The 23,982-nt window shown below is 43.1% G+C and overlaps 2 protein-coding genes across 5 annotated transcripts in view; both read left to right on the forward strand.

The window, feature by feature from the left end:
- YIPF1 (Yip1 domain family member 1) overlaps window positions 1-9,672 on the forward strand; it is a 37,607-nt gene extending 27,935 nt beyond the window's left edge. Inside the window, exon 10 of one of the 2 annotated variants that reach the window (XM_020871344.2) lies at window positions 7,260-9,672. The gene's annotated coding sequence lies outside the window, so the exon portion shown is untranslated. Of the gene's footprint in view, window positions 1-6,100; window positions 6,659-7,259 lie in introns of those variants that run through there. The other variant, XM_020871343.2, reaches the window with a different exon arrangement.
- Window positions 9,673-19,853: 10,181 nt separating this feature from the next.
- Window positions 19,854-23,982, forward strand: part of NDC1 (NDC1 transmembrane nucleoporin) — a 55,572-nt gene continuing 51,443 nt past the window's right edge. For 2 of the 3 annotated variants that reach the window (XM_020871390.2, XM_020871391.2), the window contains exons 1-2: window positions 19,854-20,059; window positions 23,251-23,371. In XM_020871390.2, coding sequence (XP_020727049.2) covers window positions 19,883-20,059; window positions 23,251-23,371 — 298 coding nt within the window. In that variant the 5' untranslated portion in view covers window positions 19,854-19,882. The other variant, XM_020871392.2, reaches the window with a different exon arrangement.

Below are 23,982 nucleotides of genomic sequence, written 5' to 3' on the forward strand. Positions count from 1 at the left end.
CTTCTTTGCAGCATATGGGATATTTTAGTTGCAGCATATGGTATCTGGTTCCCTGACCAGGGATCAAACCCAAGCCCCCTGTATTGGAAACGCAGAGTCTTAGCCACTAGACCACCAGGGAAGGCACCTTAAATGCCTTTTTTTTTCTTTTTAATTGGAGGATAATTTCCTTTAAATGCCTTTTAAATTATAGAGTTCTATTCCATCTTTCTCTTTCTCTTGCCTTTTGCCATTTATTTGTTGAAAGCTCATTTATCGTGGATTTTGCTGATTGTTTTTCCATGGAATTATTTAACATATAACTCTGTCCTCTGTTTTCTGTGAGTTGATGGTTATATGTAAAGGTTTGATCAGATTCAGATATGTTTTTTTTTTGGCAAGACTACTTGATGTGTGCTGTAAAATTCTTCCATCCGTAAACTCATAATGTCCAATTATCTCTCTTTTTGATATCAGGAGCCATTAATAAGCTATGCTTAGATTCATTAATTCAGTAGGGGCTTTAAAACAGTGATATTTCAATTCTATCTTTCTTCCTTTATTAACTAGAATATTTCTTTAATAAAAATTTCCTTTCATCTGTTTGGGTGTCCATTGATACAGTTTATGTATAACAAAAGAAAGATAAATGGTTTTTTTCTTTTTGACCTGCTTTCAAAATTGTCTTTGGTTCACTGGGACTCTGCAGCAATGACCAATTAGTTTCAGGCCATTGCAAATATTATGCTTATTGATGTTCAGATTGTCCTATATTTGAACACCAGTTGGCCCCTGGGTCTTGTTGGCACAACTCTAGGAGTCTCTGTTAACTGGCTTTGCTGTCTGTTATAACCAAATGTTCTCGGCTCATTTTGAACTTTTCCTGTTCCAGATCCAGACTGAGCCATTTCTCTAAGGACTCCTGGTTCCATTCAGTGGGGAAATAGTATTTTCAGGTCACAATCTGGATGCTAGTGTTGCTCATTGCAATTGGCTTGGTCATTGTTTTCAGGCCTTTTCAATGTGTATGATTGTTGTTTGCTTGATAGAACATACATTGTGAGTTCATACTGATACTTCCAATTCCTGTTTAGTACTACAGAGTTCTTACTAAATTGCTTTCATCATATATTCATATCTCCTTTCTCCTGTATTGAGGATTTCACTTCTCACTGATACCATTGGTGATAGAATTGGACTGCCACATAAGTGCATGCTCAGATGCTCAGTAGTGTCCAACTCTTTGGGGCCCTGTGGACACACCAGGCTCTTCTGTCCATGGGATTCTCCAGGCAAGAATACTAGAGTAGGTTGCCAGTTCTTCCTCCAGGGAATCTCCTGACCCAGGAAATGAACCCAAGTCTTCTGCATCTCCTGCATTGGCAGATGGATTCTTCACCATTGCACCACTTGGGGAACCCACCCACATAAGTACCTACCTGTTTTATCCACTGTGCACTTATAATAATCTAGCAATAAAAGTTCCAAACTACCTTTAATTACTGGAAATGTTACTTTAAACTCTTTGAAGGGAATTCCCTGGCAGTCCAGTGGTTAGGACTCAGTGTTTTCACTGTTGGGGCCCAGGTTCAATCCCTGGTTGGGGAACTAGGATCCCACAAACTGTGTAGCATGGCACAAAAAAGATTAAACAATTAAAATAAAATCTTGGAATTTTTTTTTTTTTTAAGTTCTAGAGTATGCTTTTTTCTCCCTTGTCTGCTTGGAAACTTCCTATTTATTCTTTAGGACCTACATCAGATATTCTATCCTTGATGAAGTTTTGCTTTACTTCTCCAGATAATATTACTTACTTATTTCTCTGGGCTGTGGTAGAGCTCTTGGTATGTTTTTCTTTTATGGCCATTTTCTTATTACCTGTGATTTCATAGACTGAGAGTTCCTTGAGGTCAGAGATTTATTTACCATTATAGCCCCAGCACTCAGCAGGCATTTGGGGAAAGCTTGATTTTGAACAAGGGAGGATTATATATATAGGGGAGATCAGTCCTAGGTGTTCATTGGAAGTACTGATGCTGAAGCTGAAACTCCAATACTTTGGCCACCTCATGTGAAGAGTTGACTCATTGGAAAAGACCCTGATGCTGGGAGGGATTGGGAGCAGGAGGAGAAGGGGACAACAGAGGATGAGATGGCTGGATGGCATCACCGACTCGATGGGCATGAGTTTGAGTAAAGTCTGGGAGTTGGTGATGGACAGGGAGGCCTGGCATGCTGCATTTCATGGGGTCCCAAAGAGTCGGACATGACTGAGTGACTGGACTGAACTGAACTGAACTGAACTGAACATGGCATTCAAAACTTGGATCATTTGCCAAGTTTCTTGGAAACTCTTGTTCTTCATTGAGTACTGGGCCTCTAGTGAATAATGGAGATAGGTCCTTACCTTCCCAGATTTTACAGCCCAACTTCTTCTTTTTTAAAAAATGTATTTGGCTGCTCCGAGTCTTAGGTGCAGCACACAGGCTCTTTGATCTTTGTTGTGGCATGTAGGATCTAGTTCCCCAACCAGGGATTGAATCCCCAGGCCCACCCTCTGCATTGAGAGCAGGGAGTCTTAGCCACTGGACCACCAGGAAAGTCCACCACAGTCCAACTTTATATCGCCTGCATCACACAGACTAGCAGGCCTTGCTAAGTTAAAGAGAGAATCATGATTTGGGGAACTTCTGATTGGAATACCTCAGATGAGGCAATTGTCTGACATTGTCCAGCTTGGATGCAAGGATGGGGCCAGGAGGGGAGCAGGGCATGCCACAGAGGGCCTACCACAGTGGGGAGCCAGAAATGACCAGGAGTCAAGTCTTAGGCCTGAAAGTGGCAAAGGAGCCCTGGCTGATGGTGACATGATGGACCACATCTGGCCCAAAAGGTATCCTACTTGCTATCCTCAGCCTAAGTGCCAGGAATTCCAGCCTCTGCCCCACAGGCCACCTAGTGACAGTTAGCAGTGGGAGGAGGGAATTTTCTATCTTCATGTCGTTTTCCAGTCTTGACATTAATTTGGAACAGACAGCTAGAAAGATAAGAAAAACAGAATTTTTCATGACTTCCCTGTGGGCTGGCTTGTCCTTACCTTTACTTGGCATTTCAGAACCCAATGCCGATGTCTACCAGAAGGCCAATCAGGACTTTAGGTTCTGTCTTTCCATCACATTGTACCATCCTCCCTTCTCTAAGTACTTTTCACAGCTATTTGGTTGGCGACTTTTCTCTTTTCTAGAGCAGGTAGATTTAGGCAGATCTCCCCTGCCTCAGCATCACCCTTGTTGTATGTTTAAATGCTGACCCTGATTGTGACATTTCCCCTGATGAGGTCCTCAGGGAGGCCGGCTCATTCTCTTAGGAGGAAGGCCATGCATTAGGAAGCCCTCTCTGCCACATTCATCTTTCCTGGGTTTGACCATATCTCTACCTCTCTTTCCAAGTTCCCATTTCTTGCAAATCCTCAACCAAGTGTACCAACAGATGCCACAGATTCATCATGTCCAAAATTAAACTCATCTGCCCAACAACTAGATCTTCTTATATTTTCCTGTCTTAGTGAATGGCACTACCATCCACTCCTGACTCCAGACTAGGTTTGATGCTTTATCATGCTGTTTCATTGTACCTGTCTTCCCTGGTAGCTCAGACAGTAAAACGTCTGCCTGCAATGCGGGAGACCTGGGTTCAATCCCTGGGTCAGAAGATCCCCTGGAGAAGAAAATGGCAACCCACTCCAGTATTCTTGCCTGGAAAATCCCATGGACAGAGGATCCTAGTAGGCTACAGTCCATAGGGTCGCAAAGAGTCAGACACTACTGAGTGACTTCTCTTTTCATTGTACCTTGCATAAATTATTTTATATATTTGCTTATCCCATAGTTTCCCCTGCTGGACTGTAAGTTTCTTCAGAGTTAGAATCATGTTTGCCTTATTATCATTGTATCCAGTGCCTGGCACATGAGTCCTCCATCACTATTTGTTGGATAAACTAAGAAATCTATGGAGGAATTTCCTGGTGGTCCAGGAGTTAGGACTCTGCACTTTCACTGCTGAGGGCCCAGGTTCAATCCCTAGTTGAGGAACTAAGATTCCGTAAGCCACAAAGCATGGCTGAAAAAAAAAGAAATCTACCTAGCCACTCAAGCTGGAAACCTCAGCATCAATGTAGATTCCTTCCTCTTATCGTCCGCATCTTACCTGTCAGCAGGACTTGTCTATGCTACCTTGGAAATATATCTCAAGTCGGCTCTATTAGTACTGTATCCAGCGTTAAGGACCTGATCATCTCACACCTAGACTACGGTAATAGCTTGATGGGTTTCTCTGTCTCATTTCTTTTCCTCCTTCTGATTTATCCTATATGTAGCTCAGTCATGTCCAACACTTTGTGATCCCATGGACTTTAGCCATTGAATTCTCCAGGTAAGAATACTGGAGTGGGTTGCCATTCCCTTCTCCAAGGGATCTTCCTGACCTGGGGATTGAACCCAGGTCTCCTGCATTGCAGGCAGATTCTTTACCTGCTGAGCCACCAGTGTGTGTTATGTAGCTATGAGGGTCTTTAAAATTTATAAATCAGACTAAGCCTTTGACTGCGTCACTCTTCTACTTAAAAACTAATTTTTTTTTGGTCTCCTGTAATCTAAAGAAGAAAACCCAAACTCCCTGTATTGCCACAATCTATCCCTAATCTACTTATCCTGCCTCATATCCTGCCATTGCCCCTGTATACCTTAGTCGTGTCTGACTCTTTGCGACAACATGGACTGCAGCACACCAGGCTTCCTTGTCCTTCACTATCTCCTGGAGCTTGCTCAAACTCATGTCCATTGAGTTGGTGATGCCATCCAACCATCTCGTTCTCTGTTGACTCCTTCTCACCCTGCCTTCCATTTTTGCCAGCATCAGGGTCTTTTCAAATGAATCAGCTCTTCACATCAGGTGGCCAAAGTATCGAAGCTTCAGCTTCAGCATCAGTCTTTCCAATGAATATTCAGGGTTGATTTCCTTTAGGATTGACTGGTTTGATCTCCTTGCTATCCAAGGGACTTGCAAGAATCTTCTCCAGCACCACAGTTTGAAGGCATCAATTCTTTGGCTCTCAACCTTTTTTACTGTCCAGCTTTCACATCTGTACATGATTACTGGAAAAACCATAGCTTTGACTAGATGGACCTTTGTTGGAAAAGTAATGTCTCTGCTTTTTAATATGCTGTCTAGGTTGGTCATAGCTTTTCTTCCAAGGAGCAAGCGTCTTTTAATTTCATGGCTGCAGTCACCATCTGCAGTGATTTTGGAGCCCAAGAAAATAAAGTCCGTCACTATTTCCATTGTTTCCCCATCTATTTGCCATAAAGTGAAGGGACTGGATGCCATGATCTTAGTTTTCTAATTGTTGAGTTTTAAGCCAACCTTTTCACTCCTCTTTCACTTTCATCAAGAGGCTCTTTAGTTCTTCTTCACTTTCTGCCATAAGGATGGTATCATCTGCATATCTGAGGTTATTGATATTTCTCCCAGCAATCTTGATTCCAGCTTGTGTTTACATAAACACAGTCATCTCGCAGCTCCTGAATCTTTTTCTATCCCTCCATATTTCTTTTTATTTTCTTTTTGACTGTGTGTGCAGCATGTGGGGCCTTAGTTCCATGACCAGGGATCAAACTTGTGCGCCCTATAGTGGAAGCATGGAGTCTTAACCACTGGACCACCAGGAAAGTCCCTTCCATATTTTCTTTTATCTTTTCTCCTCTAGCACCAAACAGAGCAGTCACAAAGAAGAGTTTGAGGAGATTGGGTGAAGGTAGCTTTGGGATCTGTGTCAGAGGAAGTCACTGGGTTTCCAAAGAAATGGAGAAAAACTTTCTTGGTTCTACTTGACTTAGTCTGCGTGGCAATACCAGAGGCTAAGCTCAAGTAGAAATGGAGAAAAACTTTAAAATGTCATCCCCGATCTAGCAGTAAGTCTTCCCCGTAACCTGTAAATCAGGACTCAAAGCTCTAGGTTTGGTGAGCTGGTGGCTGCAGACTGCTTTGGTGTTGAAGTTATCTCTCTGAATCCTTCCTGTGTGGGGGAATCTTTGTCTTGAGAATGACTCTTTTTGCTCTTCAGTTCTCTTCGATGGGTTTTGGAGTGTGGCTCTTTTGGACATGGCATCCGCTGCAGGAAATCAGAACAAGCAAAGCCATCAGGAAGACGGATGGAATGGCCCCAACACCCAGCATGTGGGTGGTGCCACACTGAAGCCTCATCATCACCTATTTAACAATCAAGAGTTAAATGTGGTTGAGTGGAGACCCGTGTCGTTCAGCTCTTCGTTATGCTGTCGGTTGTCATTGTGACTGTGCGCTGATTGGGGAGAAACACAAGGGGATGGGAGCTACTTTGGTGCCTGGCATTTGCCTCACACAGTCACGTGGTGTGCTTCGCATTAGGTACGCCCTTAATCCCTGAGATGGTTCCATCCTAACTGGGGTGCTTGTCTCTGGGTTGTGTACAGATTACCCAGGTGAGCCTCTGCTCCCCTTGCCATCCTCAAGTGGTCAAACAGTGTGAACTTTGCTTTGGATTCATAGTGAGCCTGAAAATTTGTCTTTGGTGACCTGACTGTGGGCAACTGAATCTAATGGTTGCAAAATAAATACAAAATGCAAATAATAATAATAATAATGTCTGTGTCTGTACTTCATGACTTTGACCTCAAGTTCTTCTTTGATGTATTACTGTCAGCCTGCGACGGGCTGCTGGGAGTCTTGATTTCATGTGCTAACTTTTGGGGTGTTGGGGTTAGAATGAACATCAGAATTTTTCCTCCTCTAAGTGTTGAACAGTGCGTTTAAAGAACATGCTTACCAGGACTTTCCTAGTGGTCCAGTGGCTAGGATTCTGTGCTGTCGGTGCAGGGGGCCCAGGTTTGATATCTGGTCAAGGAACTAGATCCCACCTGCCTCAACTAAGGGTATGCATGCTGCAAATGAAGATCTCATGTGCTGCAACTGAGACTTGGTGTAGCCTAGTAAATAAATATTAAAAAAAGAAAAGAACATTTTACCTATTACCTATTTTGACATACACATTTTGGAAAATGTGAGCCCTTTGAGTGCCTCTTCCAGGTGGCATTACTTCCTGGCTAGAGGTCATGAAAGGGAGAAACCAGTGACACCTCAAAGACACTTTTTTATACTTTGTGTTTAAAATGCATACCATCCACGCCTGAGTTTCTGCCAGGTCAGGATTGCTGATTGCCCTCTGTTTCTGTCGTCCTCTTTAGCACCAGAGTTCCCTGTGTATTTGTGTATTGTGTCATGTGTCTTCGAGACAGCTGCAAAGACGCATTTGGAGTTAAAAGGCTGATAATGCAGGTAATCTCCTTGGATTGCAAGGAGATCAAACCAGTCAATCCTAAAGGAAATCAATCCTGAATATTCATTGGAAGGATGGATACTGAAGCTGAGGCTCCTATACTTTGGCCACCTGATGTGAAGAGCCAACTCACTGGAAAAGACCCTGATGCTGGGAAAGATTGAAGGCAGTAGGAAAAGGGGGTGACAGAGGATGAGGATGGTTGGATGGCATCACTGACTCAATGGGCTTGAGTTTGGGCACACTCTGGGAGATCGTGAAGGACAGAGAAGCCTGACGTGCTGCAGTCCATGGAGTAGCCAAGAGTTGGACATAGCAACTAAACAACAGCACAGAGATAAAGGAAGCTGTGCACAAATTCAGGCTACCATTTAGCTGATTAAGGTCACCTTGGCAAACCTCCTATCAAATGCTGAATGTCACCCCCATTACCTTATTCAATAAATATACATATATTATGCACCTACTGTGTGCTGATCACCTTTCTAGGAACTGGGGCAGTGAACAAAACAGACCAGGTCCCTGATCCTGTGGATCTGACAGTCCAGTGGGTCCTGCTCAGGGGTCACCAGCCTCAGCCTCACCGAGGCAGCTATTCCTCCTGAACTGCCCATGCTGTGAGAAGGGCCTCTTCGGTTTCCACTGGTTGGTCCGAGCGCTAACCCTGGGCTCTCAAATCAAGTCTAAGCTTCTTTCCCTTTGATAACTTCAGATGTTTGAAACCTGCTGTTCTGTGCCCCCTGGGTTTTCTCCAGCTAAATATTTCTTTTGTCTTCAAGTACTCTTCAAAGAACTTGGCCTTCATGCTCTCCAATCACCCTCTGAACTGGTGCCCTGGCTCACTCTTTCTTGAATACTTAACTTCTGCTGCCCAAGGCAGTGCTTCTTACACATGTGGATCCTGTGAATTCCCCTGTGCAAGCCATCTGTCATCTCTCCTTCCTCTCTCTTACCAAAAGTGACAGGATTTTTCTCTTATTGAAGACCAGAAGCATATTATAAAATAATATTTATATATATTATATATGTCAGTTTCTGTCCCAGTTCCTAACAAAGGCCCCTAAAATCCTTGTGAATAGGGGTGCTAGGAGAATCTTCTGTCCTGATGTTTGGTCTTTGGCACCAGTTCCTGACACAGAGCCCCTGAGACCCTTGTTTCTTGAGCTATAGAAGTATCTGACAAAACTCCTAAATCTCTTGGAATTTCCTGGGTAATAGAGCATTTTTGGTTCTAATTAGGGGACTTGGGGGCCCCTGGATGGGGCTGGTCATGAGAAAGCAAGCCATAATCAGAAGCCTGGAGCTTTCATCCCTAACCCCCATTCTCCATAGAGAGGAGAGGGACAAGAAACAGAGTTACTAATCAATCATGTCTACGTGATGAAGCCTCCATAAAAATACCCAAAGAACTGAGTGTGGAGAGTTTCTGGTTTGGTGAATACATCCATGTGCTGTGAGGGTGGTATGTCCCCAAATCCAGGTGGACACAATCTCCTGCACCTGGGACCCTTCTAGACCTCACCCTATGTGTCTCTTTATCTGGCTATTCATTTGCATCCTTTAAAATGTCCTTTGTAATTAGCCAACAATAGTAAGTTAACTGTTTTCCTGGGTTCTGTGAGCAAATTATCAAACGCGAGGAAGGGATCGTGGGAACCTCCAATTTGTAAGCTGAGCCAGGCAGAAATCATGGGTGTAGAGGCCTATCCCAAGGCCACAGGTGAAAGGCCTTGCATCAAGGACTGAGAAGGGGAGCCCAGAACCAAGGTCACCTCTGAAATTGACTGAGCGCCTTCATAACTGTTGCCAAAAGTCCCCTGATCATCACCAGCAAGTTTCCTGACCTAATGTGTGTGCATAGTCACTCTGTCATGTCCAACTCTGCAACCCCATGGACTGTAGCCCACCAGCCTTCTCTGTCCTTGGAATTTTCCAGGCAAGAATACTGGAGTGGGTTGCCATTTCCCGCTCCAGGGAATCTTCCCGACCCAGGGATCAAACCTGAGTCTCAGTGTCTCCTGCATTCGCAAGTGGATTCTTTACCATTGTGCCACCTGGGAAGCTCCATATTATGCAAAAATGCCCAGCCTAGTACTCACTCTATAGCACCCTAACCAATCACCTAATGCCAACCTTCCAGCAGGAATTTTCTTTGTCTTGAGGCTATAAAAATTGGCTACTAACCCACAAAAAGCATTAGCTCTCCCTTGAGCCAGCCTGGTGTTCTAACAGTGTCTGGTCTCAGGAGGTTGGCCCTCTGTACTTTCAGTGCCCACATCATCTCTGCTGTTTGTTCTTAATAAACTCACTCTCTTCTGAAATGCTCTGTGTCTGGAAATTCTTCTCCAATCTGCCCTCAGACTGCCACGACAGTGAGTAACCTGGGGACCCACTGCTTGCAATTAGCATTGAGACCCTTAACTTTAGGGCTGCATTAACTCCAGGCAGTTAATATCAAAATTGTTTAATGTAGAAGACCCACACATCTGGTCACAGAAGTATGGTAAGTGTTCAAATAAAGAAAAACAGTGAGTTTTTTCCAGGCACATATTAATATCCAATTTTGACAGGCAAATTAGTTACTACTAAGTATTTTTAAGTATGATATGACTTAAATACATTTTCCCAGAAATATGTTTAGAGATTTCATTATACAGTGGTCAGAATTTAATTTTTAAGTAAGGATTTTAGACATAATCAGCATCATAAATTAGCACCATCATCTCATGAAAGAGAGGACATTATAATATCAAAGGATCTGGAAGGGCATAATCTCAGTACTAAAAACTTGAATAAATTTCCTTTATGAAAAACTGACTACATTGTTTATTCTTTCTCACCTCCCAAGTGCCAGTGAAAACTTCTTGAACCAACCAGCATCACCCTTTAGGAAGCCACAGCCCTTGGGACCCCCATGTAGCCCTTAAGAACTGCATTCAGCTGTAAAAGAACCCAGAAAAACACTGACTTAAACAAATTAGCAGTTTTATTTTTCTCATGTAAACAGAAGTTTGGAGATAGTCTCAGGTTAACATGGCTGCTCCATGAGGCCATCAGGGACTCTGCCTTCTATCTTCTTTCTTTTGTTCAGCAGGCTTAGCATGAATTTGTCATCATCTGATCCCAATATGCCTGCTTCCTTTTCCAGCAAAGTGGAAGAAGTGAGGAGTCCAGCTCTAAGCCTAAAACCTATGTGTCATATATCAGACCCAGCCATAGGCAATTATTAATTCAAAGCTTTACCCACAGCTTCATGGGAAGGTACAGAGCCTGTGCACTGCATGCTCTGAGGGGATCTGCAGTCGAGGGCTCTGGCCTCATCCTACCATCAACCCAGCCTTAGCCCAGGCTTTTATGGGGGGAAGGGGGACCTAGCCATGGCCTCTCTTAGGTGCCTCTGTAGAGACCAACTTACCCGCTGTGAGGTGGTGGGGGGAGGGAAGGGGGCGAGTGTGTGGCCTTGAGATGTTTCCTCCACTCGAAGTGTGTAGTACTTTTCCACTCTCAGCCCTTCTCTGCTCCCTTCTCCCTGCCTCCCGGTATGCAAAAAGGCAGGAGCCTTTTGTTTGGGGATCCTTCAGCAGTGAGACAATCCTGATTATCTGTACTAATCCATCAGATGCTTGCCTGGCACTGTGCCAGGGAGAAAAAATGGAACATAAGCCAGCACTTTCTCCTGTTTCATCTCTTGCTTATACTGTCATAGTAGATGATTCAATCACTGACTGTTAGTTTCATTTTTACTACTTTACACAGATGCTTGGCAGCTCAGCTCTTAGCAGCTCAGCTCAGCTTTTGACAGGTGAAAAGAAGGAAAAGGGCAAAAGGGGTTGGTTGGCCAGTTGAGTTGACCTGACTTTTGGTGAGCTTTCTCCAAAGCCCCACTGCTATCTCATGCTTGTATCTCATTGGTCAGAACTGGATTACATGGTCATTCCTAGCTGCAAGGGAGGCTGGGAAGTGCTTCTTAGCTGGGCACACTGCCACCCTAAGTGAAACCAGAATGAGTTTTAGATCAATAACTATTACATCTCAGAATCTTCTACTTTTAGAAAAGATCATGGATGGTGGTTTGCCCATTGTCTGTTTGATTTCACTGGTTGGCATTGTGTAAAGAATTGAGAGAAAAGAATTCTGGGAAGATGGCAGTGGTATTTTTTTTTAATCTCCCCGAATTCCCTCATTAAAGACAAAGCAAAACAAACAAAACATAGAGCAACTGGGATAGCAAAACCAAAAACTTACGGACACCTGTAACAAACCTGGGAAACAAGATAGCACCACAAGCCCCAAAATTTGTGTAGGTGGAAACTGCTGATGGCTCAAAGACTTGCATGATATCAGCATTTTTGTGGAGAGAAGGAGAGGGAACCAAGAGTGTCTGAGAAATCTGAAAATAAGAGAACCCCAAAATAGTCAATAGGTACTCCCTGGAAAGTACAAACGACCAATAGAATAACAGCAGCTGGAACTGGGGGAGAGGGGTTATACAACGCAGCTTGCAGCTGATGAGTAGAAGGGGTCCAAAGTAAGGACTGGAGAAGCTGGAGCAGCCCAGGTGCTGTGAACCCTCACAACCAGCCAAAGTGTCTTTCCAGGATACCAGACTAGAAACTGCAGGGAACAGACTACAAACAGGGTAGGCCAGGGATACTTGGGACAAAGGAAAGGGAAGGCCAAGTGAGTAGGGGAGGGGAACAGGGCCAGAAGATCTTGGAAAGTATAAAGCCCATTCATTTGAACACTTAATGGAAACAGACAAGGAAGCTGTAGAGCCTTGAATTTAGCAAAGCTATCCTAACTCACTCCTCCCTGCTAAATGTGCAGGAAAATGAATTTCATATAAAAAAGGAACAACAGAAAGACTGCAGTCAAATCTTATAATGAAGTTATAAGAAAAACGAGAACATGGAGCAGAAAAACATCCTTAATGAAATGAAAGCATTTCAGAAAGACAAAACCAGATAAAAATTGTAATTGCAAAATGAGCAAAGGTAAATTAAGGAAGTGGTACAAGATATGAAAGACAAGCACAAGTCAGAAATAGAAAGCAAAAATTAGGTATTCAAACTCAGGAAATAATTGGAAATAAAAGAGAAAACTCATTTCACAAGTGAAGACTGAACTAGAAGGAATATAAGACTAACATAGACTAACATTGCACAACAGATAATGCCTTAAAGGAGTAAAAAGTGAAAAGAAGAAAAAAATTTTAATTGCAGAATGAATAAGAGAAATCTGAGAATCCAGAGTCGCAAAAAGTCGCAAAGGTCGCAGAGTTGGACACAACTGAGCGACTGAACTGAACTGAGAATTCAAGAGAAAATGACAAAGAAGATAGGCAGACTTACTATTTAAATTTGTAGTATACATATCCATGTAGGGAAAAGAATAATGGGGCAATGGAGGAGAAAAAATACATTTTTAAAAAGCTATATAAAAAACACGTCCCTAAAAACAAAAAGACTCAAGACTTTGTAAGGGCATGCCTTGTGCATGGGGAGATCAACCCAGATCAACACTGAGACATAGTAAAATTAGTGGATTTTTTTTTTTTTAAAGAAAAAATACTTGGGGCATCCAGGCTAAAAGACAAGTTCACTTATAAGGGAAAGAAAATCAGGTTGTGATCAGACTTGACAACAGCGCTTTATGTCAGGAAACTATGGAGTAACAATATGTCTAAGATACCTGAAGAACGGAAGGGTGACCTAAGGGTTTTACATTCAGCCAAACTGACTTTCAGGTATGAAGGCCAAAGATAAAACATTATCAGCATAGAAGAACACAGGGACGATTCTCTTGACCCTTCTGAGGCATCTTCTAGAGAACATACTTCAGACAACCAGACTAGTGAGACATTGACATAACAGGTGGTGAGCACTAAATATATATTTACTTGTATAACTAATGATAAGTGATGGTTATAAGGGAGAGAATATAGTTTTTAATGCTTATGTGTCTTTAATATACAGTAAAACTAACAAAATAGAGAAGGGGGAGAACATATGTAAGAGGCAGACAAAGCTTGCTGATTGCCTTATAGTTATTAACCAAAATATTGCTTCCAACCAGATGCTGGAGAAGAAGTGAAGGAAGAAGTTACTAGATAATATTGCTCATAAGAGGAAAAAAATCAATAATAATTACCCTCCCCTATAAAGGGGATTAAAAATGTAACAGGAAATGGTTAGAACAAAAGTACAAACTTTGTAAATATTCAAACCAAAGAAAAGAGTGAACAAGCACATAAACAAACCACAGAGTGAAAAACTATTTATATAACAGAGTTGAAATTTTCACACAGATGGGGGTGTGAATCCTTGCTTCACTTTCCTCTCTGCTTGGCTGCCTCAGAAAGAGTCTATATATGTGTATGTAGACTTAAGTGCCTGGGACCACACTGTGTGTGTGTATACATATATGTAAAACTGATCTTGAAGGGAAAGTGTGAGAATTAAATTTATATAGTATGATTTGCAGTATTCAGTAGGTATCAATAATAAGTGTTCAACCAGAGCAAGAGCTGTAGACTTCTCAGCAAGGGAGGGGCAAAGCCGGGACTTGAAAGGAGGATTGTCTGGCTCTAAAGCTTGCTGTTTCTCTTCTGTGCTACTCAAGGCCACACGTATTCACTGAATGCTGGAATTACAGGAATTTTTAGAAGGAGAGATTCAATAGCGAAGGCTTCATGGAAGACATGGCATTCCATGTCCAGCTTAAGCAACTCTGAGAGTAGCAACTTCACTCTGATTTATATGCCTGGGACCCAGCACAGTGCCTGGTCTACACTCAACCTATACTCATTAGGTAGTTGCATTTATTGGTTCACTATTTGTATGATTTGGGATAGGTTAGATTATCTGCAATAATAAAGCATTCCGGACTTCCCTGATGGTCCAGTGGTTAAGAATCCACCAATGCAGGGGACATGGGTTCAATCCCTGGTCAGGGAAGATCCCACATGCTTCGGGGCAATTAAGCCCATGTGTCACAACTACTGCACCCATGTTGTACAGCCTGTGCGCCACATAAAGAGAAACCGCAGCAATGAGAAGCCCAAGCACCACAACAAAGAGTAGCCCCAGCTCTCCTCAACTAGAGAAAGCCCTCTCTGGGGAGGAAGACCCAGCCAAATATAAATAAATTAATTTAAAAAAAAAGTTCCAAAATTTCAGCAGTTTGAAACAAAGAAGCTTTATTCCTTGCTCATGTTACAAGTTCATCGCAGACTGGCAGGGAAACTGTTCTTGTGGTCCCCCAGGCCCCTGGGTTGCTGGAATGAGCACTTCTCATGTGGGGTTGGTCACTGTGCCAGAGGAAAGAGGGCTCTGGAAGGTCTCACAGTGGCAATTAAATCTTCCGCTTACAAATGACACATGCCACTTCTCATAATTCATTGGCCAGAAGTCTCACACGGTCACACCTAACTTTAAAGAAGGCCACAAAGCATAATCCTACTCCATGCCTAGAAAACAAGAGACCTGAAATGCTTGGTGAACAGTATTAAAGACTATCACATTATCTGAAGGTGGGTAATGTGGGCTCCATTTAGCTAGGTAGATAGAGTGAAAGAAAGGACAGTGTACACTACACTATTATCCTCCTTTTCATAGTTGAGGACACCTGTGCACTAAGAGCTTGAGTGATTTGCTCACGCTAACTTATTACCAAGGTGCTAGATTCAAATATGCATTTGTATGACTCTAAAGCTTTTACCTACTGCTTACCAGGAACTTATCCTGCTTTTGATCCTGTCTTGCCTCATAGGGCTTCCTTGGTAGCTCAGTTGGTGAAGAATCTGCCTGCAATGCAGGAGACCCCGGTTCAATTTCTGGGTTGGGAAGATCCACTGGAGAAGGGATAGGCTACCCACTTCAGTATTCTTAGGTTTCCCTTGTGGCTCAGCTGGTAAAGAATCCGCTTGCAATGCGGGAGACCTGAGTTTGATCCCTGGGTTGGGAAAATCCCCTGGAGAAGGGAAAGGCTACCCACTCCAGTATTCTGGCCTGGAGAATTCCAAGGACGCTATAGTCCATGGGGTGGCAAAGAGTCGGACACAACTGCGTGACTTTCACTTTCCTCGTATACTTGGAGATGAGGCACCAAGTAGCCTCACCTTCCTTCACCCACAAATTCCATTTTACTCTCTCTGTGTCACTGGTAGAAGTTTAAATCAGACTTTGCAAACAACTCAGGCCAGTTTAAAAGGAAGAAAAGTTGTCTCCGAAACCTGTATTACGTACTTTGCTTGCATTGTGTGGATTTTCCCTCAAGGATCTGCCTCTCCCTTCATTGTTCTTTCCTTTGAAATCTAACCCAGCAAACAGCCATCAAGACTAGCAGCCTGGCTCCAGAGAGGGGTTATCAAAGGAAGGAGGAGGAGCTTGAACCTCATTTTTAACTTGCTGAACCTTTCAAATTCTCCCTCAAGGCTTCAGTTTGGTAAAAGAAAAATAATAATGACTTATGTTTATCCTGGGGAATATGTGTTTACCATGCCCCCTTAGGAAATATCATCCATGTGTTTCAAATTTATTTTTTGCTTGACTCATCAAAATACTGTTGCACAAGAGACTCTGGATGTCCAAAGAGCTGTCTTTTAAAATAAATGTCTTTTATTTTGTCTTTGGAAACAGCTAATCACATTTTATCAAGAGTCAGCAGCCTTCTTTCTTCAAAGGGTTGAATTTAACACTAAAAAGGTTACAGATGGGGAGAAAGAAGGGTTATTTGCTACCACCAACCCCTTCCACTAATAGGCTATAAGATGCCAAGGACTATATGATGTGAAGGTTTTGAAATGAAAACTCTAGGAAAATGGTAGCTCACTTAAAAATATTAGCAAAAAGTAATTTCCATATCCCTTACCTTATTAGGGTGAGTTGAGGTTAAAAACGAGAGTCCAGATTCTTCAGGAACTCCAGTTATTCATAAGTTAGATCTTCTTTGCCTAACAATTCTATTTATTTCTTTTTTTAAAAAATCCTTTTTGTTTGAAAAAGTCCGTCCTTTGTTATGGCATTAATCTCCTGTTTCTTTGCTCTTGAGTTCCTCCTAGTTCAACCTTCATTTCTACAGTGATCTTTGCTGTGTTTATATTTCTTTCTGGCATTCTATGTAATAATCCTGAGTTTTTCTAGTACTAATTAGTGCTATCCTTTCATATTTTATATGATTTTCTTAGTTTTATTTCATTTTGGAATATTAGGTTATAGTTTCATCTATTTAGTGTACGTGTCTTTCTGGTATGCTTTAGTTGTCTATAGGGATGCTTTTAAATCTTTTTACAAAAGCCAAGAAAGATGAAGTGACTATCCCAAGATGAAACATCTATAAAGTGGCAGAGCAGGTGTTCACACCCATGTTTATCTGACTCCAAAGCCTGTAATCTTCTTACTAATCATACTTATCATATATTGAAATTCTACTGTGTGGCAGACAATTTATAAACAAAATCTGATCTAATGCAGCATCTTGAACACCTTTTTATTACTGATGAAGAAACCAAGGCTTGGAAAGCAACTGCAGATGGTTGTGGGCACTTGTGGTAGTTTCAACAGCTATAGGCTACTAGCTCCTTGGTTTCAGAAGGTAAAGGCAGGTAGCCCACAAATAGTATGATTGCTCCAAGTAATCAAGTTTTCTTTTAGTTCAGTATTTAATTTTGTCTAGAACGTGACTTTCTTCCTGTGGTTCAATATGGCAGGCAATACATCCAAGTTCCATGTAGCTGAATGGAGGAAGGGATTAACAAGGGGCAAAGAACATGAACTAGCTCTTTCTTAAGCAGGGGTTTTAGGAAAGCTACTATGCAATACTTTGATTTTATTTTACTGGCCTGAACTGAGCCACCTGCCTTAACTTAGCTGTAAGAGAGTCTGAGAAATGTGACCACATGCCCAATTAAAAATGGGGCATGGCAGGGTTCTGCTACTAAGAAAGAAGGGGAGAATAGATACTGGTGTAGACAACTACTAGTCCTTACTGAAGGAACTAAGCTAAGTGATCTGATTGCAAGTAATCTGAGCTGTGTTTATGGGCACTCTTTTAGAATGATTCTCTAAACTTTCTCCACCACCAAAGAGAAGATTTCTTCATGACAGAGATGATGTACCTTAAAATTTTTTTTTACTTTAAAATGTATTTTTGGCTGCACTGGGTCTTTGTTGCTGCACAGGACCTTTCTCTAGTTGCAGTGAGAGGGGCTACTCTTTTTTGCGGTGCTCGAGCTTCTCACTGTGGTGGCTTTGCTTGTTGCAGAGCACAGGCTCTAAGCGCCGTGGACTTCAGTAGTTGCAGTGTGCAGGCTCTAGTCTGGGTTCAGTAGTTGTGGAGCATGGGCTTTGTTGACTAGTGGTATATGGGATCTTCCTGAACCAGGGACTGAACTCGTGTTCCCTGTATTGGCAGGCAGATTCTTAACTACTAGACCCACCAGGAAAGACCCTTGATCTACTTTTGTATTTCCAGTTTGTCCTGCAATGTGCTACACTTAGTAGCTCAGCCTTGTCTGACTCTTAGCAACCCCATGGACTGTAGCTCGCCAGGATCCTCTCTGTCCATGGGATTCTCCAGGCAAGCATACTGGAGTGGTTGCCACGCCCTTCTCCAGGGGGCTCTTCCCAGCCCAGAGATTGAATCCAGGTCTTCCTCATTACAGGTGGATTCTTTACTGTTTGAACCATCAAGGAAGCCCTGGAATACTGGAGCGGGTAGCCTATCCCTTCTCCAGGGGATCTTCCCAATCCAGAAATCATACCAGGGTCTCCTGTATTGCAGGCAGATTCTTTACCAGCTGAGCTACCAGGGAAGCCCTTGTCCTTCAATACTTCAGACTTAGTTAATATTATCATGTTTTTGGAAGCGAATATGATGCACTGTTAAAGCAGCTCAAGAAGCCACTTCTAGCAAACATTGCAGAGAAATATGTGTGACTTCAATTTCTCTCACTAGACGATCAGTTTCTTCAGAGTCAATAAATCATTGAATCAGTCTTTCTAGAGTATACTGAATGTTGTCTGTGGTATGTATTTGGATGTTAAAAGGTATTAGCAGTATGCCTCCAGGGATATCACTGAGGCCTAATGAAATTCAGGATTCATTAAGTGGTACTTAGGTTGGTGACAATATACAGCCAATATACTGTCAAGGCTGTATATTGTCACCCTGCTTATTTAACTTATATGCAGAGTACATCATGAGAAACGCTGGGCTGGAAGAAGCACAAACTAGAATCAAGATTGCCAGGAAAAATATCAATAACCTCAGATAGGCAGATGACACCACCCTTATGGCAGAAAGTGAAGAAGAACTAAAGAGCCTCTTGATGAAAGTGAAAGAGGAGAGTGAAAAAGTTGGCTTAAAGCTCAACATTCAGAAAACTAAGATCATGGCATCCGGTCCCATCACTTCATGGCAAATAGATGGGGAAACAGTGGAAACAGTGGCTGAATTTATTTTTTGGGGGCTCCAAAATCACTGTAGATGGTGATTGCAGCCATGAAATTAAAGATGCTTACTCCTTGGAAGGAAAGCTATGACCCACCTAGACAGCATATTAAAAAGCAGAGACATTACTTTGTCAACAAAGGTCTATCTAGTCAAGGCTATGGTTTTTCCAGTAGTCATGTATGGATGTGAGAGTTAGACTATAAAGAAAGCTGAGCACCGAAGAATCGATGCTTTTGAACTGTGGTGTTGGAGAAGACTCTTGAGAGTTCCTTGGACTGCAAAGAGATCCAACCAGTTCATCCTAAAGGAAATCAATCCTGAGTATTCATTGGAAGGACTGATGCTGAAGCTGAAACTCCAATACTTTGGTCACCTGATTTGAAGAACCGACTCATTGGAAAAGACCCTGATGCTGGGAAAAATTGAAGGTGGGAGGAGAAGGGGACAACAGAGGATGAAATGGTTGGATGGTATCACCAACACTATGGACATGAGTTTAAGTAAGCTGCAGGAGTTGGTGATGGACAGGGAGGCCTGGCATGCTGCAGTCCATGGGATCACAAAGAGTCGGACACGACTGAGCGACTGAACTGACTTAGGTTGGTGAAAAACATTTTCCTCACTGGCAGGAAATTAAGGACAATCAATATTTGTACAGTTTTTAGTACATCGTCACATCATCTGATGCCATCTTTATTTTTATCCTTATTTTATAGAGGCTCAGGGAGAGACAAAATATTCCTCTTAGCAAGTGGTAGAACTGGAACTAGAAAACAGATCTTAGGAAACCAAAGGTTTCTCTAGGGAAAAACAGTTCTTCATTTCAGTAAAAATAGTATCTTTGTGGAGAGGTCCACAGCATCCTTTGATTTCACTGTCAGACAGCAGATAAAGTAAGATCGAAAGAAACGAAGGCAAATCATTTTGCTAGTTCTTTGGAATCATAGAACTCTTAATCAGTCAACACTATGACTAGTAGCCGCTTTATAAATGACTACGATTCCCAGGACGCCACAAGGTACGGCAGGCAAGACTTCGACTCCCAGCATGCTGTACTCTGGAACTTCCAGTCCCAGAATGCAACGCTCCTCATTTCTCCCAGAGGTCCATGAAGACTACAATTCCCGGCATGCAGCGCCGCCCCCAGTTTCTGGTGCCCCGCTGGACCCTGCTTCGGAGAGACCTTTTGGACTCCAGAGGGCGGGCCCTGGAGTCCCAGTCCCCTCTGGGGGACGTGAGTGCGCGGCAGTTCTGGTCCGTTGGGCCTGTCCAGACGAAACATCGAAGGGATGGGTTGGGGCCTGGGCCGGGCTTCTCCCAGGCAGCGTTTGAGGCAGCCCCAATGGGGCCCTCCGGGGGCCTTCCTCCCTTTGAACTGCGGTGGCGGGCGGGCTCGCTGTATCCTGCACCCCTCAGTGTAGGGGCCGCCATCACCATGGCCACGGCTGCGAGTCGGCCCTGCCCCGGAGGGTCGCGGGACATCTTGTGGCGCGTGAGTGCTGCGCGCACCGTGGCAGGCGCTCGTTAGCTGCGGGAGTCGGGCTGGTTTGGGGGCGTCGGTCGCGCGTGCGCGCTGGGCGGGGGAGGGGCTGCCTGTAGAGTAGCGTGGGGAGCGCGTGGGGTGGGGGGAGACCGGAGTGAGTGGTTTCGGGGTTGTGCGGGGCATATTGAGTGGAAGCTAGTTATAGTAGCGAGGGGCGTGCTAAGGAGAGTTGGTTACAAGGTGTGTGTCTATGCGGGACGTCCTGAGTGCAAACTTGTTACTGTGTGAGAGAGGGGTCCTGAATGGAAGCTGGTCATGGTGGGAAGGATGACCTACATGAGGGAAATGATTCCTGCATGGGAATGGGAAAGAGTTGTATGCCAGGAGGTGTACCTACTAAGTGCAGACATCTCCAATTTGTTGATTAATTGGGATAAGAAGCGGGAAAGAATATCCGGAATCGGAAAGACAACTGCTGGACTTGGGGTCTGGGTAAAAGCAGAACGGGTATTTTGTCAAATTAGAGGAATGTGGACACTGGGGGCCGGAGGTGAGGAGGTACTTCCTTGTGGAAGTTTAGTCAACAGTTCTGCATCATTTCTGTGGCGGACAAAGAGTAACAGGAGTAAGATCCCGGTTAGAACAGTGCTTGTACCCTGGCAGCACTGCCATCTACTTTGTTTCTTTCATTCGCTCAGTCGCTTCCGACTCTTTGCGACCCCAGGGACTGCAGCACGCCAGGCCTTCCTGTCCATCACCTGCTCTCGGACTTTACTCAAACTCATGTCCATTGCGTCCGTGATGCCATCCAACCCATTTCATCCTCTTGTCGTCCCCTTCTCCTGCCTTCAGTCTTTTCCAGGATCAGGGTCTTTTCCAATGAGTCAGTTCTTCACATCAGGTGGCCAAAGTATTGGAGTTTCAGTTTCAGCATCAATCCTTCCAATGAATACTCAGGACTTGCAGTCCGAGGGACTCTCTAGAGTCTCCAACACCACAGTTCAAAAGCATCGGTTCTTCGGTGCTGAGCTTTCTTTGTAGTTCAACTCTCACATCCATACATGACTACTGGAAAAACCATAGCCTTGATTAGACAGCTCTTTGTTGACAAAGTAATGTCTCTGCTTTTTAATATGCTGTCTAGGTTGGTCATAGCTTTTCTTTCAAGGAGCAAGCGTCTTTTAATTTCATGGCTGCAGTTACCATCTGCAGTGATTTTGGAGCCCCCAAAAATAAAGTCAGTCACTGTTTCCGTTGTTTCCCCATCTATTTGCCATGAGGTGACGGGACCAGATGCCATGATTTTAGTTTTCTGAATGTTGAGTTTTAAGCCAGCTTTTTCACTCTCCTCTTTCACTTTCATCAAGAGGCTCTTTAGTTCTTCTTCACTTTCTGCCATAAGGGTGGTGTCATCTGCCTGTCTGAGGTTATTGTCACTTTTCCTGGCAATCTTGATTCCAGCTTGTGCTTCTTCCAGCCCAGTGTTTCTCATGATGTACTCCGCATAGAAGCTTCCCTGGTGGCTCAGACGGTAAAGCGTCTGCCTACCAAGGGAGACCTGGGTTCGATCCCTGAGTCAGGAAGATCCCCTGGAGAAGGGAATGGCAACCCACTCCAGTACTCTTGCCTGGAAAATCCCATGGACAGAGGAGCCTGGTAGGCTACAGTCCTGGGGTCACAAAGAGTTGGACACGACTGAGTGACTTCACTCTGCACATAAGTTAAATAAGCAGGGTGACAGTATACAGCATTGACGTACTCCTTTCCCGATTTGGAGCCAGTCTGTTGTTCCATGTCCAGTTCTAACTGTTGCTTCTTGACCTGTATACAGATTTCTCAGGTGGCAGGTCAGGTGGTCTGGTATTCACAGCTCTTGAAGAATTTTATTTGTATCCCAAGTTACTAATACTAAATCTTGTCTGTTCTTTACAACCTTTATTATCAGCTATCGATGTCCTGCAGATTGTGCCTCAGAAAGATGGCTGCAGTTTTTCTTTTTTAAACTTTCTTATTGCCACTGCCTTCCTTCAGACACTGACTGAAACCTTTGGCTTGGGCAGTTGGGGTGTGCTGCCTCCTGTTTGTCTGCTGTCTGCCTCTTGTCCCCTCTGATCCATCTTCAGTGTAGCCACCTTACAGACACACAGGTGTTATCTTCCAGAGATAAATCCGATTGTCACTTTTGTGCTTAAAATCCCTCAAGGTCTTTTCTTGTATTTATGTATTCAGCAGTAAATCTTGTGCCTCTTATGAGGTGTGTGTGTGTGTTAAGTCGCTTCAGTTGTGTCCGACTCTTTGCCACCCTATGGACTGTAGCCCATCAGACTCCTCGGTCCATGGGATTCTCCAGGCAAGAATACTGGAGTTGATTGCCATGCCCTTCTCTAGAGGATCTTCCCCATCCAGTGGTGGAACCTGTGTCTCTTATGTCTCCTGCATTCGGCAGGCGGGTTCTTTTACCGCTAGTGCCACCTGGGAAGCCCATCTCTTATGAGGTAGGCACTGATAATTCAGACATGAATACAATGAAGTAGGTGCCCAGTTAGGAGCCCATATCTAATAATTGTAAACACAGTTGTAGTATATACATATTCCTGTAATATGTATACACTTTCAGATATTGACATGTCTGTCAAACCCAGGGAGACAGCTGTAAGTTGCTGTGAAATACAGTTGTAAGCTAAATGAAACCTTCTTCACTCCCCAAAGTGTGATATTTAATGTGACATCTGACTCTGGACTAAAACAGCAAGAGTTCACTGATAGGAGAAAATTCTGTAGTGGTATGTAATATTGTTAATAGTAGTGACCATTGGAGTTTATAGACAGCTGCGTGGGCTGTAATCTGGGTGTAAACATTAGTGATTAAAATCCTGTATGAAAGATAAGATTTGCATAACTGAAATAACTGGAATAGTTTAACTGACTTCAGGATTGAGGGATTTTGTTTATTTAATTACAGGTGTTGGGCTGGAGGATAGTTACAAGCATTGTCTGGTCAGTGCTACTGCTGCCCGTCTGTACCACAGTATTTGTAATCTTTAGCAGCATTGATTTATTTCATCCTATACAGTGGCTGTCTGGTAAGTGATATTCAGTTTGGGGATAACAAATTTACAGGACCCACTTCTCAACATAAAAATTGCATTACGTTTTAAATTTATTTTAGTGTCTGTATTGAGAGTGGCAAAAAACATTCACTCTGAGGTTCTTAAGCCATTCCCTGCCTAACATAGGCATTTTCACTATATAATAAGATCACTAAACCCATCAGAGACTGTTCACAGAAACAGAAAGATCACTAGAGACCACATTAATAAAAACTTAATTTTGATTGTCCTTTCTCTTTGACAGCTTTATTTAGGAAATGAACTTGTGAGCTTTCTTTTTAAGGAAGTGGACTAATACTTTTACATATTTAAAAATTATAGATAGAAGATATGACATATCTTTTAAAATTTTTTTCTAAAATTAAGAATACTTCATTTCTTTATTGTGGCTGATAAGAAAGATGAAAAGAGAGAAAAGGAGGAGACTAAGGAACATAGAGTTAAACTGAAAGATTGATGAGAAGGAAAAAATGGTAGCAGGCTAATGTTTCTCAAAATTCTTGGAGACAATAAAATTAATAAATTCATCAAAGTGTAACTACTTTATGTTAATAATAGCTACCAATTATTGCTGCCTACTATGT

The sequence above is a fragment of the Odocoileus virginianus genome, chromosome 5 (assembly GCF_023699985.2).
Source record: "Odocoileus virginianus isolate 20LAN1187 ecotype Illinois chromosome 5, Ovbor_1.2, whole genome shotgun sequence".
Taxonomy (NCBI): Eukaryota; Metazoa; Chordata; class Mammalia; order Artiodactyla; family Cervidae; genus Odocoileus; species Odocoileus virginianus.